Source organism: Antedon mediterranea, chromosome 7, assembly GCF_964355755.1.
Source record: "Antedon mediterranea chromosome 7, ecAntMedi1.1, whole genome shotgun sequence".
Taxonomy (NCBI): Eukaryota; Metazoa; Echinodermata; class Crinoidea; order Comatulida; family Antedonidae; genus Antedon; species Antedon mediterranea.
Window position 1 is genome coordinate 16,627,403 of NC_092676.1, and position 18,089 is coordinate 16,645,491.

The window sequence follows — 18,089 nt, forward strand, 5'->3', positions numbered from 1 at the left end:
CCCCCCGCCCCCCTGGGGTGGGGCCTGAGGCGAAGCAAATTTTGTTGAATGACACCCCTAGATGGCCGGAAAAGACACTCTCATGCAGCATTCTACCAATGAGCAAAACGATCGTACTTGGACTCGTGGACTATTTAAACGATAACATTTGTTGCCGTATGTTAGATGCGCGTGCTCTGTGCGGAATCCGCCGATTGTTTGATCATTTACTCGATATTTTGTTTTGCGTTCAAGTTCAATGCGAACGTACGTCTAGGAGAAGCCACGAAAAAGCACACTGGGTGAAGGCAAATGCAATTCTTATTATAGCTCTATCTATAATATTTATTTACAGCAATTTGTTGAGGAAATTAAATATGCCAATGTAAATAGGTGATATTGATACATTTGAGTACGTATCGGCTGGTGGTCTAGAAAAAAATAATCGAATGCCATAATGTGAACTACAGTACATGATACCATAGATATTATAGTGTAAAATATTAATATTCACTACATACATACATTATACTTCATAGCCACACATAAATACTGATGTATGTCGGAAGGCTATATACTTTATGCATGCTGCCTGACTGCCAGTGATCTAAACAATTGGTACGCAGTTGTCTGGCGGTGTCCTTTGTACGAATCGTTCGTCCCCTAGCTCGCTGTGAGACGCGTCAATATCATGTTGAATGCAGGGACCAAACATTTATTTTTCAGGTTAAAATCGGCAATTCATTTGCAACTCTTAGAAATTTACAGACTATATCGCTCGAAGTACGCTCATACAGGGAAGAAGGTACTGTATGAGTTATTCCGAACGAGTTTACGAATTACGGGCACGTATTTGGACGATTTTCGGAGATGAGGGTGAGGTATTGGGCATGTCGGGGATGGGGGTTCGCAGTCGGTTAAGGGGGGTTCGCTGTAAAGGGGGGGGGGGGGGGGTTCGCCCGAACCATAAAACCCCCTCCCTGGCTACGGGCCTGCATTCAGTCAAATTTATATAAGAGGGGGCCCTGTTTTTATAATTTTGTGTTTATTACTTGTATGATGTATCATGATTTTCATTACATCTAGCCTATTTCAAATCTTTTTTTATGGTGGTTATGTGTGAATTTCCACCCTCAAGCTGATTTTTCACTAGGCGAATTTGTTAGCGCGAATCGAAAGCGTTAGTTTATACGCATGCGTAGATAGGGATTTGGAAGATGGAAACATGAATACGCATGCGTAGATAGGGATTTGGAAGATGGAAACATGAATACGCATGCGTATAACCTGACGCATTCGATTCGCTCGAACAAATTCGCCTAGTGGAAAATCGGCTTCAGATAAAACATTCAACGCATCGCAGGTGTTGCAGACGTTAAGCGACAGTTTTAGTGAAATTGATGACTCGGACACTGATAAGGACTACGAAGACACTGGTGAATCTGACTACATCACCAGCTCTGAAGAAGAGACGACTGTGGTTACACAATAAACCCGACAACGAACTAGAAAACAACGGGGGAGGAAGCAATTGTCAGCCATCCATTCCAGAAGGACAGCCACATATTGAAGAAAGCAGACAGTCAGTTGTGAAAGAGTTGCAGCCACCAGTCACTGCAGGTGATGGGCAGCCACCAGTCATTGATGTTGGACAACCTCTATCCGTAGAAGAAGATCAGCCGACAACGAACTATAAAACAACAGGGAGGAAGCAATTGTCAGCCATCTATTGCAGAAGAAGGGCAGCCACATATTGATGAAAGCAGACAGCCAGTTGTATAAGATTTGCAGCCACCAGTCATTACAAGTGATGGGCAGCCACCAATCATTGAAGTTAGACAGCCGCCAACCATTGAAGAGGCGCAGCCACTTGTCTTAGCTGGAGTTAAACAACCACCAGTCATTGAAGAGGGGGAGCAACCAATCAATGCAAAAGTGGGACACCCACCTATTCAAAACAGGTTCACAATAAAAAAAATGTCCCAAACTGCATCTTGGAAAAAAAAAAAGGAAGCAAGCATGTGTAACTGATCAAGCGCATACTGACTCAAGAGACATAAAAAAGCAGCAGCCTTCCCAGCCATCCAACTGTGAAAATGGTAGGTTCAGGTGCTCTGATAAATTTTCAGAAAAAGACAGGGAAGCTATTTGTAATGAATACTGGAGAATGGGAGACAATGCCCGTCAGAAAGAAAACAAAAGTTATGTTAATTCGAGGGAAAAACGTTCTAGCCCAGATGGTGATATTAATACTGTATTTTCTTAAATGGTAAAAAGCTTGACAATTCTAAGCACACTCGATATCTAGGTGTAGAAATTGACGAACATTTAACGTGGAACTATCATGTTAGGGATCTGTGTAAGTCACTTGGACCCACATTTTACAATTTTTAACAAAGTAAGTAGATTTCTAAACAAAAGCCTTCTAGAATGACTATACAGCCATGTAGCGACTATGCCATTTCTGTATGGGGAAATACATCTGAAACAAATATAATTAAAATATTTAGGTTTAAAAAACGAGCGGCAAGAATAACTACAAAGAACCACGACTTCATAAACAGTAGGGGTGAAAACATAGTTAAACAATTATCTTCTGAGACATTAAATGTTGTTCCCCCGATACAAAACACGAATAAAATGAAAGAACAATCACTGAGGGTAGCAGGGGCAAACATATGGAATAACATACATTTTGACATTCAAAATTCAATCTTTATTAATGCGTTCAAATCGAGTTATAAAAACACATTTTTTTTATCTAGGGAAATACTTTAAACACGTTTTAAATCTGTTTAATGTATTTTTTATGTGGTGTATTCTTTTTATGAACATCTTTGTTAACTTGGATTTTTAATCATAATTTTGTATTTTTAATGTATGGTTCTTAAAGTTTAGTATTATTTTAGACTGTTTAATTTTAACATTTTTACTATTTTAAAGAAACTATGTATTATATAATTTTATGAACATCTTTGTTAACTTAGATTTTTAATCATAATTTTGTATTTTTAATGTATGGTTTTCACATTTTAGTATTATTTTAGACTGTTTAATTTTAACATGTTTTACTATTTTTAAGAAACGATGTATTATATAATCATGTATGTTATGTTTTATGCTGGACCTTTTGAAAAACAACAATGTCCCCTTTGTGAGACAACGTTGATATTGTCATCCAGTAGAAATATGTTTATAAATAGATAAAATAAAAAGATTGTTTGTTGACAAATGTCAAGGTGTATGCCATCCCGTCCCAAAGAGAACGTCAGCGTGAGAAGAATTCAACCTACACCTCCTCTTCCTAGGTAACAAATAATGTGGGGCCCTTATGGGGAAATTCGGGGCCATATTATGGGCTAGCCCTTACTATACCTAACCCTTCTATCATACCGCAATGTATGCACATCGGGTAGCCCACTTGTCTGTTATTTTCTAATTTGTTTGTTTATTGTTTTTGGTTCAACCGATATTTTTATTAGAGTACCCAGATGATCAGCAGTCAGAAGAAGATTTTTCGGAAGATGAGGACTTTACGAGCCCGAGTCTACCACCATCACCAATGCCAGACACCCCACATCGAAGTAGTAGGCCTAAACCTCCTCAGAGTCAAAGCTCAATAGCTTCAATCCGGGTTCTACAAGTTCCGTAATGAAAACCGCGAGAAAGTGACTTTTTTCTTGTTTGCTCTGATACTTCTTGCGACGTTTTACTTTTCTATGAATGTAAAAAGATATAAAATATAATAAAAATAAATAAAATATTGTATACTGATTTAACAGTTAAACATATCTGTGATATTCCGTTCTTTCCACTTTCTTTTGATAACTTGCAGGATTTCAACCCACAGTTTTTAAAGTTTTGGTAATGTGCAAAAGCAACTGGAACGCAACACCTCCCTTTTGCTAGACTTCAAACAGAAAAGGTCAATGTTAATGTTGTTGAAATTGATGAACACAAGACATTCGGACTTCCATTGACAACTGTTGATGAATTAGAAGAATTCGAGAAGAAACTTGAAGATACAGAATTTTCGAAGAAAATAGTAAGGAAAATTACATACATACGTATAGTATACAGATTACAGTATATTGTTTTAATTTGAAGTCAACAGCGAGGAGCTTGCCACCTTACATAATATAATACATGTAGGAATACAGACAAAACAAAGCACACTTAAACCTACTTCTTAAACATTTCTTAATTTTGGATTGCAAAATCATTTGTATATTTGTTGCAATTGTTATTGAGTGTTTGAAAGTGAATTAGGCATTCAGTACAAACCTAAACAGGAAAACATTGCCATTATATTTACTATAAAAGTAAGAGTATTTCAGATCAGTTGCGGAAATTGCATTAATATGTTTACCGATAAATGAAACAATAGCTTTTTTTCCTTTTTTTTTTGCAGATTTCTAACTTAAGTTTAATTTGGTGGCAGAAATTGGAAAGTTGATTTTCGCATATTTAATAACGGACAATTTGGCATCCACACATTTCCATTCGGCAAGCAAAAGGATTATCAAGGGGCCGTGCAGTGGCTATGAATCGTGTTGTGGTAGGAAACTATATATATTATATATATATTAGAAGGTATTCTGAACAGTGAACACCTGCGCAACTCACCCAGCAAAATCTACAATATGGATGAGTCTGGCTGTCAATTGGTAAACAAACCAGGAAAGGTGCTTGCTGTGAAGGGGAAGCGCTCTGTAGTTTCCATAAAAAATGCCGAGAGGGGAGAAAATGTTGGTTGGTGTAATGCTGCTGGCGGTTATGTACCACCATACATATATCATGAAAGGCAAGAGAAGGAAGGATGAATGGCTAACTCCTGGATCTAAACTGGCCATGTCGGACACCAGCTACATTAATAAAGAGATTTTTTGGATTGGTTAAAACATTTCAGACAGCACGCATCAGTAGGAAAAGTCATCCTGATAATGGACTGGCATGGTTCTTATGTACAGTCTATTGATGCCATTAAATTTGCAATGGCTAATGACATTATAATGGTTTGCTTACCATCACACACCACCAAATACTTGCAGCCACTTGACAGGACCCTTTTCAAGTCAATGAAGTCGTATTATAAAAGCAGCTACCAACAACTGGATGAGAAACCATCCAGGAAAAGGTATTACAAAATACAAATTCCCAGCCCTTTTCTACAACACATGGGGAAAGACTGCCAACAGTCAACAATGCAGTGTCTGGATTCAAGGCATGTGGGATATTTCCATTTAAGCCCCAAGCAATTCCAGATGAAGCCTATGACCGTTAACATTTTCAGAGAGACCAAATCCAGACAACCAACAACCCAGCAGATGACCCAGCAATCCTGGAAGAACCAGAAGACATACCTGGACCGTCTGCTCCATGTGTCCTAACAATGGCTGACTTTTAAACATTTGATAAAATAATACAGCTACCAACTGTGGAAAGAATTGTCGGCAAGGCCAAACGAAGGGCCGGATTGATCACATCACTAGCTTATGTGGATAGTTTAAAGGATCCAGGTATTCTTTTAATACATTGTATATTTTAACTTTTTATGTATGAATATCGAATAAAATCAATCAATCAATCAATCAAGCAGAAAGTGCTGCTGGACAGAAAAAAAAAAGGAAAAACAACTGGAAAAGGAAAGAAGGGAGGAAATAATAAAGGAAAAGAAAAGGCTCAAGCAAAACAGAACAATACAATTCCCGAAGGAGCAGATGATGACATTAAGAATTATTGTGGGGTGTGCAATGGTTTTTTCTATGACGATGAATTCGAAGAAGAGTGGATAGCATGCCAAGTGTGCAGTACTTTAGTTTCATGAGTCTTGTGCAATTAAGGCTGAATTTATCTGTACTGTATGCACATAAACTTAATGCTGAACTGTATTAGCGAAAGATTCTGTACTGAAAAATTCTGTACTGTTAAGAGAATGATTTTCTTATTATTTTATTATTAATATCTCTGTCACGAACTCCTCTCACGTATGTTTCCGAGCGGTTGAAAATACTTTAGGAACTCCCTTGTGACATAAAAGTATACACACAAAATCCACAAAGTTGTAAAATACAATACAATATCCAACCTCTAATCCAACAACCTTACAATAGTTTACATCCCTTTATATACAAGATGCTCCTATCCTTCGAGATCATTCTTTATACTTCTCATTATTACATGATTACAGTTTCTATTAATAGCACTTCTGGAATGTTCTTGATTGTTCTTATTAATTATACATGATTTCTTAAATCAAAACATCTTATTCTAGAATGTTCATGTAAATACTATATTACTCTATATGTTAGGGAATGGTAATTTATTACACTCCCCCCTCTTTCTGAGCTCAAAACTCTTTCTTGGAGTTTTGAGGGGCAAGTATACACGGACGTGGCAAAATTTAACCCACTCCTAGTTTATAAAACTTAAATACGCCATAATAACATATAGAACATAATTATTAATGAAAACTAATAATGAACCAACAATATTCATGTAAATTTGTCGGAATGGTTCACTAATTACTGACATAGGAATCATCGGTGCCTTCAATTTAGTTTTATACTTTGAAGTTTTCTGACAATTCTCACAAGTGTTGCAATATTCAGTCACATCCTTTCTAATACCAGGCCAAAAGAATCTTTGCTTTATCCTATCTAATGTCTTTTTCCTACCTAAATGACCTGCCAAAGGAATATAATGTGATACTTTCAATACACTATTACGGCAAGGGTATGGAACTACTAATTGCTCTATTGGTTCTGTCTGGTGTTTAGTGAAAACTTGCCTAAATAACATTCCATCCTTACAGACTATCTTTATAGTGTCATCATCTTTCTGTACTAACATCTGTTCTCGAAGTGGAATTAGAGTTCTATCCATAACCTGAAAATCCTTAATTTTATCTCTGCCAATATCTAAAATGTCTAATTCACTATCTTGGCTAGATTGAGCTTCCTTTGTTTTTGCAAACTCTTTCCTAACTTTTCGTTTCTCACTTCTGGTTTTATGAACTTTTTCCTTTGGAGGGTTGTCACTGAGTAGTTGGCCATCTAAATGTCCAAATTCTTCTTGAAAATTAACCACATCATCTAACTGACGTGAAATAACCCCAGAAGCTTTTTCCGAATTTAATTCGTTTTCCTCTCTTAGTTTTTCTTTTCTAGCATGATCTCTAGTGTCAACTTCAGGAGTGCCTTTCACTGTTTTCTCCTGGTTGTTTCGATTTTTGTGTTTCCTATTTTGAAACTTTTTCTAAAAAAAATGTTCTATCATCTGCCGCATCATAAGATTCTGTTGCTGCATTTGCTGTTGCATTTGCTGCTGCATCATAAGATTCAACTGTTGCATTTGGTGCTGCATCAACAACCAAACATTTTTTGAAGATGAGTCAGCCCCTGTAGGGTTATGTCCACTGGTTGGTCCAGACTCTTCTGCCTGTTGTTCAGGTTGTATTGACTGAACCGATTCTACATCAGAATCAGATTCATCGCCGCCGCTGTATTCTCTACTGGATCTTGTTGTTGATTGTTTATCAGCCATATTTTAAATCTGGATGAGGGTCTTCTTACTAGTTAATCGTAGTTACCGAGACGTTCACAAGTCTACTGTTCCAAATAGATAATGTACTGTTCTTAAAACAATGTGTGTGTACTTACGATTAGACAAAACGTAGCACCACGGCTTCCGTAAAATATCACAGTATCGTAAGTACCGCTTCCTCAAAATATCAATAAAAGTATAGTTGATCCTACAACAGCCACCACTCTATGGCAAAATACAGTAGATCAAACTGCTACCACAAAATATCACAACAGTAGAAAAATACACAGTTAAGTCGAACAGTAGATCGAAATAACCGCTACCACCAAATTAGGCTGAACACCGCTGCCACCAAATTAGGCTGAACACCACTGCCACCAAATTTTGTCGAACACCGCTGCCACCAAATTATGTCACGAACTCCTCTCACGTATGTTTCCGAGCGGTTGAAAATACTTTAGGAACTCCCTTGTGACATAAAAGTATACACACAAAATCCACAAAGTTGTAAAATAACTCAAAACAAAGCTTTAATTTCAATCAACTTCAACTTTTAACAATCCAGTAAGCACTTTAAACAACAGCTTTACAATGACTTTACAATACAATATCCAACCTCTAATCCAACAACCTTACAATAGTTTACATCCCTTTATATACAAGATGCTCCTATCCTTCTAGATCATTCTTTATACTTCTCATTATTACATGATTACAGTTTCTATTAATAGCACTTCTGGAATGTTCTTGATTGTTCTTATTAATTATACATGATTTCTTAAATCAAAACATCTTATTCTAGAATGTTCATGTAAATACTATGTTACTCTATATGTTAGGGAATGGTAATTTATTACAATCTCATACATTACAAATAATATCATAAATTTAATATTATTCAATTGTTGAAATGATAGTAAACCTCATGTTAGTACTGTATGAGAAATAAATTTAAGCAAAAGAGTTTAAAAGTCTCTTTTGGCCATGATTTGTATTGTGTTTTTTACAGGGGCCATTTCACCTGAACCGGTGAGGTGAAATGAACCCTTAGCCTCTGACCCCGAATCATTTGCTTTTGCTCCGTGTTGGCTCAAATGTTTACCCGCCAACTTATCAGGAAAGATACATAGGCCTATAGCAGCAACTGACCTGACCGACAAGCATATTTTGCGTCGATAGGTAAGAGGAGAAAAACATGCCACCTCTACAACGGCGATGCACAAGTCCAGCCAAATATAAAGGTACGATACTGTATGGTCTTAGGTCTTAAAGAAAGAAGAAGAAATGGACTCAGTTACTGGAAAACTCTAACAGAGTTATCCCTACAGATTTGACAATATAGGTAATTTTACGAAACCATATCACAGTTATGGACACAGATACTCTTCGTACATAACAAAACTTTCAGGACAGATAACTTGATGACTTTGAAGTAAAAGGTATCACAAAAAATATATGAACCGACTGAATGAGTAAGTTCGATAACATAATTAATTAAACTTAGATGGATCAGAGAGAATTTTCCTAATTACCCAAATCAAATCAAGAGAAGTCACCAGACGACATCAACATTAGACGAGCTTACTCACAAATTCAAAATGCTTCTCCAAACTCGTCGCCGGCTTAACAATGCTTTCCCAGAGAGAACACTGAACTGAATAAAAGGCCGAAATCTTTTCAAAACAACTTGTAATATAAGATTAAACGACCAGAAATAAATTATTTGACATAGTCTAAAGAAGACGAGACGAGAGAAGACGAAAAAAAAAGACATAATCCAACAATTCACCCGGAATCGTCTAGGAGCTGCAAACATTTCTTGGCAACTACACTGGCCTCTTAATTGAGTGGACAAAAGTATGACAGTCCAGAGTTTATATAATTGAACCAAAGCATCAAATCCAAGGCTACAAAACACTGAAAAATGTTATACAACAAAAAAATTTATTTTATCAAGGAATAGAAAAAATAGGATTAAAAGCCGATAGAGGACAGGTATCAATTGGATTGGTACCCCACTTAACAGAACAGGAGGCAACCATACTGTAGTATAAGCTGAGTTTACTGTTTTAAAGCTACACACGAAAACATTGGGCAACAAATCGAAGACTGGATACATGCAGTGCAGATAGATTAGTGACGCGCATGGAGAAGTGGTAAGACACACAAGTAAGAGCAAGTATCTTGTTTTGCACTTGGGGGCACGAAAGAAAGTAAAGCTAGCATTCAAAGAATAAATGTATGGATATGGAGAAGCAAATCCTGCCGTATCCCTAATGGCAAACTTAGAGGTGAAACTGATGGCTTTGTTGCGAAAAGTACTGCTACAGTTTATGTTTATACTGTCGGATTCCCGAGTTCATGTCGGATTCCTGAGTTCATGAGCGATTAGTTCATATACATATCTTTTACACTCAAAACAATCACGGAGACAAATCAGGCAGAAAACCATCAGCTTTTATGGTTGCTAGTATTTCCTTACCTTTAAACTTGTATTTTACCATTGCTGTACAGACCATTCTGTTATTTTTTGTATACAATAACAAACGGTAAATAAAACCAAATACAGCGCAAATAATATTGATGCATTTGTGGAAGGTTACCAGGATAGATGCTGCAGATATTGTGATAGCTCACATGGAAGGCGCTGCTAGGAAAGAGATAAGCTACAATTCTCTAATTCCATATTGGAATTGTGAGAGTCAATAGAAAACATCAAATTCTACTTTCAACATTGAGATGGACAATAGCAGACTTCACTGCTTTCTTCTTTCCATATTGAGATGGTCAAAAGCAGACACCACTGCTTCTTTCATTCCACAATGAGATGGTCAATAACAGACATGACTGCTTTCTCCTTTCCACATTAAGATGGTCAATAGCAGACATCACTGCTTTCTTCGTTCCACATTGAGATGGTCAATAACAGAAATCAATTTATTCTTCATTCCATATTGAGATGGTCAATAGCAGACTTTACTGCTTTCTTCTTTCCATATTGAGATGGTCAATAGCAGACACCATTGCTTCTTTCATTCCACAATGTGATGGTCAATAACAGACATGACTGCTTTCTCCTTTGCACATTAAGATGGTCAATAGCAGACATCACTGCTTCTTTCATTCCACATTGAGATGGTCAATAGCAGATATCACTGCTTTCTTCCTTCCACATTCAGATGGTCAATAGCAGACACCACTGCTTTCTTCATTCTACATTGAGATGGTCAATAACAGACATCACTGCTTTCTTCCTTCCACATTCAGATGGTCAATAGCAAACACCACTGCTTCTTTCATTCCACATTGAGATGGTCAATAGCAGATATCACTGCTTCTTTCATTCCACATTGAGATGGTCAATAGCAGACATCACTGCTTTCTTCCTTCCACATTCAGATGGTCAATAGCAGACACCACTGCTTTCTTCATTCCACATTGAGATGGTCAATAACAGAAATCAATTTATTCTTCATTCCATATTGAGATGGTCAATAGTAGACTTTACTGCTTTCTTCTTTCCATATTGAGATGGTCAATAGCAGACACCATTGCTTCTTTCATTCCACAATGTGATGGTCAATAACAGACATGACTGCTTTCTCCTTTGCACATTAAGATGGTCAATAGCAGACATCACTGCTTTCTTCATTCCACATCGAGATGGTCAATAGCAGAAATCACTTCATTCTTCATTGTACATTGAGATGGTCAATAGCAGACACCACTGCTTCTTTCATTCCACATTGAGATGGTCAATAGCAGACATCACTGCTTTCTTCCTTCCACATTCAGATGGTCAATAGCAGAAACCACTACTTTCTTCATTCTACATTGAGATGCTCAATAGCAGACATCACTGCTTTCTTCATTCCACATTGAGATGGTTAATGGCAGACATCAGTGCTTTCTTTAATCCACATTGAGACGGTCAATAGCAGACATCACTGCCTTTTTGAGGAATGTTTCATTGCCTTCAAGCAATGTCCTTAAGCTTCTCATATGATCTGAAGTCAACTGAAATTAGAAAAAATAGTGAGAAATTAAAATAAGAAATATAATACAGTAATAATAGTATGAAATGAAATATTTAGAACATTTGCTGAAATAAATCACTAGCATAAAATCATACTACTTCTCTTGACAAGCTTCTGCTCTTTGTACAGTGGTCATAAGAAAGTGATGACTCACTCTTTGTGTGGAGAATTGAAATAAATAAATAAAACATAGAATATGTACCTGGCTTCCATATTTCTTTACAAATGTGTGTAGTAGCTTGGCAAATTTTGCACATGAACGCATATTAGATGCATGATTCTGTAACCCTGATACAATCATGGTAATGTCACTGTCTTCGAATTGAAGCTAGAAGAGAAAAAAGAATGATCTTTACTTCAAGGATCAAAATAAACTTTCGAGTTATGGCAGGCCTGTACATTAAATGGACAAAAATCCAAATTTAGTGTGAACTTTTTTTTGTTTCATTATACTTTTTTGATATGGAAATTATTTTAAGTTGATCATTCTTCATTCCTAATAATAAGAAAACTAGACACCTGGTTTCTATATAGTTTTGTAATCTGTCAATATTGGCCACTGGAAACCGATTTTCATGATTGGATTCATGATTTTTAAACCACTCCCAAAAACTGTTTTTAGGTTTTACATCAAAATACAGACTATTCTTCTATCTACTTACTTTTGAATCTATCAACAATTGTACACAAGTAGTCACATGAACATTCCACAACATATTTTCCTTAAAGATGTCTCTAAAGAAATAAAGAACAAAGAACTAATTATTAACAATAAACCAAACTTCGAGCAGCAATGTTGAAGACCAATCTCCAGAAAAATAAGTAAAAGAGGTAAAAAAGAGTAAAATCCTCAATCCATATTACTTTGATTACTTCTTAAGATTGTAGTGTATCTTCATATAAATACAAAAATTCATTAAAAAATACCCCTAATTTGTATTACGAATTCTGAACAGAAAAACAATTAATGCAGCAACTAGACGACGTCAGGGATAGCTAATTAGGTAGTGCATTGTTTCTCTCTTTTTATCATAAATTACCATACAACGTACATCTAAGACAAGGAATGACCTGATTTAATGTTTTTAAAGTAATATATAATAATATGCATTATTTTTATAAAACATCAACAATTGTAGGGAATTGGTCTTTATTTAATACGGTACAATCTATATTTAAAATCGATTCCCGCCTCAATGTATTTTTTATTCAATTCTTTTAAAATGAAATCTAGTCTTTGAAAAGTACTTACCTAAAGAAAAGATGTTTGTTATCAACATCGAGGGCATCTTTAACAATATTTGTAACTAAACTGCATTGACAAGCCGCGAACTTATCACTCTGAATAACTGGTATCAGAATATTCTGTACTGCAGGTCCCTGGAAAACTTTACTGAACGTCAGAGATGCATTGACGAGTTGTCTTGAAGGAGGGTTTGTTAAATCTAGAATCTGAACAAATTTATATTTTATTTCCACAAATGTACTGATAAGTAAACTGAATACATCTTGTTAGTTTGTAGTCAGTTATCATTTCTAAAAAAAAAAATTAAAGATAAGATGTCTAAATAAAATTAGGTTAAGATAAAAAAACAATATGCAAGGGTGCTTTAGTCTGTTTCGACATATTTTGATGGCTACCTTTTTCATGAATAGAAGTTGTGCAATCATAGTAAGACTAGTGATTGGTAAATAGTCTGATACAGCAGCAAAATCTTGGCTAACAGTCACTAAATGTTTGGTGTAAAGTTCTTCAAGTTTCAGGATTCTACAAGCAACACTCATCTATAATACAAACACAATAACATACACTAATATACAAATAATGAATGTGAAAGATGAAATTCTTTTTTCACGAGGCAAAGCCTGAAAATATAATTTAATATTTCCCCAAATAAAATTATTTGTACGATCGCACAAATATATGAACATTAATTATTTGTTTTATATAATATTCAAGTAGATTTTTGTCAATGCCATTGTCCTGATCTTGTTGTTTTGAAGGAGAGATCACGTCATGCGAGTTGCTACCTTAGCAGAACAACAGCTATTTGATTTCAGACAGATTTTTCCCCCATACTATTGCATGCCATGTGTATAAGTATACATATTTATAATTTAGTATACACTTTATTATTATTATCTATGACAGAGGCTGATGTAACCATTGCCCATTTCAAGGATGGAATGGGTTGAGTGCACATGATGTTCTTAGTATACCACCAATGGTGAGTCAGATGTGATACTAGACTAATATCGTTTCATGTGTGCTCTGCTACTACTGTATACGTATACATTTAAAAAAAATGTAGAGTACATGATTAACATACTGATATCAGCTTGAATTGTATACACACATGACAAGTCACTCAAAGAAATACAAATAAGGAAGAGTATTCATATCAAGTATGAAAATCTGATCAGTGAGTACAGTGAAATACCTTATCTTTTACATTCAAATACCTTATCTATAACTTCCATTTTGTTTGAATAAAGTTAAATACTGTACCTGAGCACTGTTAAGGGTACCAAGAAATCCCAAATCATAACATGACTTTTGCGAACTCAGCCAAGAGCGAGAAATTTTCTCCAATTTTATCTAGGAAAAATGAGCAGAAAACAATTCAATTATACAATGTATAATTAGTTTTTGTTAAATAAAACAGTAGTTTTCACGGACATATTTGACAGTACAAGAACAATTTTGATATATCTAATTTGTAATATAAACTATCTTTATTATTATCAATGGTAGTCAATACATTATGAGATGCTGTGATTTCTCCCCTACTTTTAGGATGGCAACAAAAGAAGAAAGATTTTGGGCCATCAAGTTTGGTTCTCACTCTGGCGCAACACAAGTAAGTTGACAAATCACAAGCAATGAATCTTCTGAACTGTCGCTTGTGATTGGTCAACCGAGAGAGTTGACATAATAACAAACCTGCAGATCAGTATCCAAGTGTTCATTCGGTTCTTGAACACAGACTGCATCATTTCCAGAAGCCGCAGCGATTTGTTCTTTTACCAATGATTCTTCTGAAATCACTCCCCTCTGTTTCTTCTCTACTGTCTCAGATAAATCACTTATAAATGCTACTGTATCATATCCAATATTTCTCTTTAAATAAATTTGAGATGGAGTTTTGTTATCTTGATTACAAACAGTCAACAGACCATCTGATAAATGCTGTTTTCCATCAGCATGATGACTAGTTATTTCACTTGCTGATTTCATAGTGTTATTGTGACTTAGGCCTAATGTCTCTGGGCTTATGTGCGGTAAGTTCGTAGTACTGGTGGTTTGCATAAAAGTGCCTGGAGGGAAACTTGAAATTCCGGTGTTATTTACACTGTCTGATGTGCAAGTAGCAGACACATTCTTTAGATTATCACTGCTATTTATGGATGAAATATTACTTTTTTTTAACTTCTGACAAATCATAAAAACCCTATTTTTAGTTGTAGTGTTAACAATATCTATGGCTTTATATTCAATATCTTTTTTCATCCGCGTGCATATTTTGTTTTGAAGCTGTTTGAGATGAAATGCACACCACTTATCAATTAGTTTGTTGTTAGGATTCCCATAGCAATCTCTTAGCAACACTAAGCTTTCTGTTGATATTTCAACTGCATGATGGACAATGAAAGCCACAAGGTTCCTTTGTAACAAAAGAGGAAGAAGCACAATCTTTGGTAAACTGAAACACAAACAAATATTTCCATTACATTAAAATATGAAGTTTCTTCATTTAAACAATATATTCTAAAAATGTAGTTTAAAAAATCTATGACACAATGTATTAATATACATGTATTATTTACAGGCCTCGCAGTAATCAAGATTTGTTGTTGTCCAGATGGCAACCAGTGTCTGGCAACTGAAATGATCAAACATCTGATTGTGAATGGATTCCAAAATTATTGTAATCTTTTTTTTTCAATTTTACTTGGTGACCATTGTGACAATTTCAATTTTTAGTTAACCCTCCTGTTCCCAGCGGCTAAGAGAGAGCCATTTCCCCTCAACCGTATTCGTTTCAGAACAGTTTTTTTTTACTATCCCAGGGAGTTGAAATTTTTCAAACAGTAATTTCATCATTTTATCATAAATGTATGAAAATATGTTTCTAAAAACAAATATTCCTTATTTCATTTCCTGTTAAAATGATGTATAATGTATATTTCTAATTTTTATTTATGAAATCTATGAATTAAAAAAGTTATAATTTTCAAAATAAAATTTAAAAGAAATTGCTTAAAAAAAAATTGTAACAAAAAACGATAATAAAATGATATTTAGAAAACCATAAAAAACCAATATTTATAATAAATACCTATACATTTACATGAACAAAAGTAATAATAGGAGAGTTAGTTAGATCCGAGTTATTTCATTCAAATCAACCGCCATCGTGTAATCTTAGCCTAGGCCCAATCAAACCATCCTATCACCATCGTTAGTCTGAGCATGCCCACTATAAGCAAGTTGCTCAGGCGAGTAAATTCAGACAATGTGCTGCATGGGCCTACAAAAAATCCTTCTCGCGTTTCCCCTTTTTTTAAACAAAGGAGTCAGTATTTCTGGTTGTGTGATTAGATACGGTTAACGTGTAATCCACAAACAACAGGATTTTGATAAATTAATCAGTTTTTAATTGATATTTCCAAAAGATTTTGCAATAGCGAATATTTTTTAATTGCTGTTTTCCGAAAGAAAATGTTATGCTTGATCGAATGGAAGCTATCCCAGAATCCTCAGACAAGCAGAAGTTAGAGGGTATGTTTGGTTACTAACGCCGCCTCGGGGTTTTCAATGCATATTTAATTAGGTGTCTAACGCCGCCCGTGGTACTAAGAGGGTTTTAACTTGCATAAATTGTTGGTTTCCGCAGGACCAAGGGCAACTGATTTTGCAAGCTCAGTTTAAATGTTGTTGTATAAATAATTAATACAGTATAACAAACGTACAACTTTAAAGAGTTACTAATACAGCAGGGCTCTTTCTGATAAAGTGCTTTCAAAAGGTCTGGCCATAGTGGTTCCATTTTCCATGACTTGAGATGCCATTGACTTTCTGCCAACCATAATTCTGCATGCTGAAGAGCATCAGTGGAAGATGATAGATATTCTAATAAACCTTGAAGAGAAAATAATAATAATAATTTCGAACTATTATCAAAGAATAAATCAAAACAATTATATTTTCTGGAAGTAACTAACCTAAACCATGCTGCAGTTGTTACTGTAAAGTGCAACTATGTTAAAAAAGCCAAGCGTGGTGGGCTTGTGATAAGGCTATGGCCTAGGGGTTGCGCCAAGCGTGGTGGGCTTGTGATAAGGCTATGGCCTAGGTCGGTTTTCTGCTTGTTTTTTTTTATTTAAGAGAAATTATTTAGAGGGTTAGGATTTTAATGTTTAGGACAAGTTTTAATATTTAGGACAAGATTTATATTTAGGAACAAGTTTTATATTTAGGAATGCAATTTTATCGTACCTTTAGCAAACGGAAGTTAGGACAAGCTCTGGCGTTAATTAAAAAACAGGCTTAATTGAGACGCTGATATTGCCAGCTAAATTTTATTTTATGATTGAGGCCTTTTTCCTTCCTCAGCCTAATCAATATTGGATAATTGTTATTATAATAATTGTATTGAATTGATATATTGATTGATTAACCATAAATAATTAATAAATTAAATTGTTTTTAACATTATGGGGAAACGAAGATGTTAAAAAAGACCAAAATGGATTAAAAACAGGCAGAGATACATTGTACACAAAAAGCCTAACAATTACAACAATGTGACTTGTGCGATGCAATTTATGTTGGATATACATGCCGACACCTCTACCAACGCATTGTTGAACATAGTAGATGCTTAATAGGACAGCATTTAAAGGATCATAAAGTGATTGTTAATCCAAGTAAAATTAATTCATGTTTTAGTATACTTAGGAAATGCAAAAACAAATTCGACTGTCTTATCTATGAAATGTTGTACAGTATATCAGACAATTAAAACCTAGTCTGAATAAACAAAGTGACTCTGTAAAAGCTAAGCTTTTCATTTGACAGGATGTTAGACAATAGGTCTTTTGTTATTTAAACTTTGACCCTTGGCTTGTGCTATTTAATTAGTTGTTGTTTTATATTTTATTCATTGGACTTGATAATGACCCCATGATGGAGTCGAAACGTCGTTCTTTTTTAAGCGTTATTTTTATATTAAATATTTATTTATTACTACTGATAGTGATAATAAAAAAACAGGCTTAATTTATAATATTAAAATAACAAATAAAACCCCGTAGTTTTCAAAATAATGACTAATCATGGCCTTTTTTTAATGAAAGATACATTATGACTCATTTTGCGCACCATATATATCCTACTGCTCGGACTGATTTTATCCAAGCCGGACCGGACAGGTTTTGGCAGCATTACATGGTCCCCCGGACTGATTTTTGCAGCCAAAACTGGTCCGCCGAATCAATTTTTTTTGGCCTGGACTGATTTTGGTG

The 18,089-nt window shown here is 35.1% G+C and overlaps 1 protein-coding gene and 1 long non-coding RNA gene across 2 annotated transcripts; one reads left to right on the top strand and one right to left on the bottom strand.

The window, feature by feature from the left end:
• Positions 1-273: 273 nt before the first annotated feature.
• LOC140055013 (uncharacterized) lies at positions 274-2,780 on the top strand. Its single transcript, XR_011846602.1, has 3 exons — positions 274-372; positions 706-855; positions 1,352-2,780. It is a non-coding gene; the product is annotated as an uncharacterized lncRNA (long non-coding RNA).
• Positions 2,781-8,119: 5,339 nt separating this feature from the next.
• LOC140055119 (uncharacterized) lies at positions 8,120-16,280 on the bottom strand. The gene is made up of 8 exons (XM_072100334.1): positions 15,902-16,280; positions 14,506-15,265; positions 14,071-14,160; positions 13,203-13,346; positions 12,814-13,013; positions 12,224-12,296; positions 11,764-11,889; positions 8,120-11,541 (listed from the first exon to the last, which is right to left on the bottom strand). The coding sequence occupies exons 1-8, from the start codon at positions 15,907-15,909 to the stop codon at positions 11,437-11,439; spliced, it is 1,506 nt and encodes a 501-aa protein (XP_071956435.1). The 5' UTR covers positions 15,910-16,280; the 3' UTR covers positions 8,120-11,436.
• Positions 16,281-18,089: the final 1,809 nt, after the last annotated feature.

Bases quoted from the DNA above. Each gene is read 5' to 3' on its own strand.
- LOC140055119 (XM_072100334.1), bottom strand. The intron at 13,347-14,070 runs GTACAGTATTTA...TTTGTATTATAG, and splicing joins GTACCCTTAACAGTGCTCAG to ATGAGTGTTGCTTGTAGAAT. The intron at 11,542-11,763 runs GTACATATTCTA...TTCTAATTTCAG, and splicing joins TAAAGAAATATGGAAGCCAG to TTGACTTCAGATCATATGAG.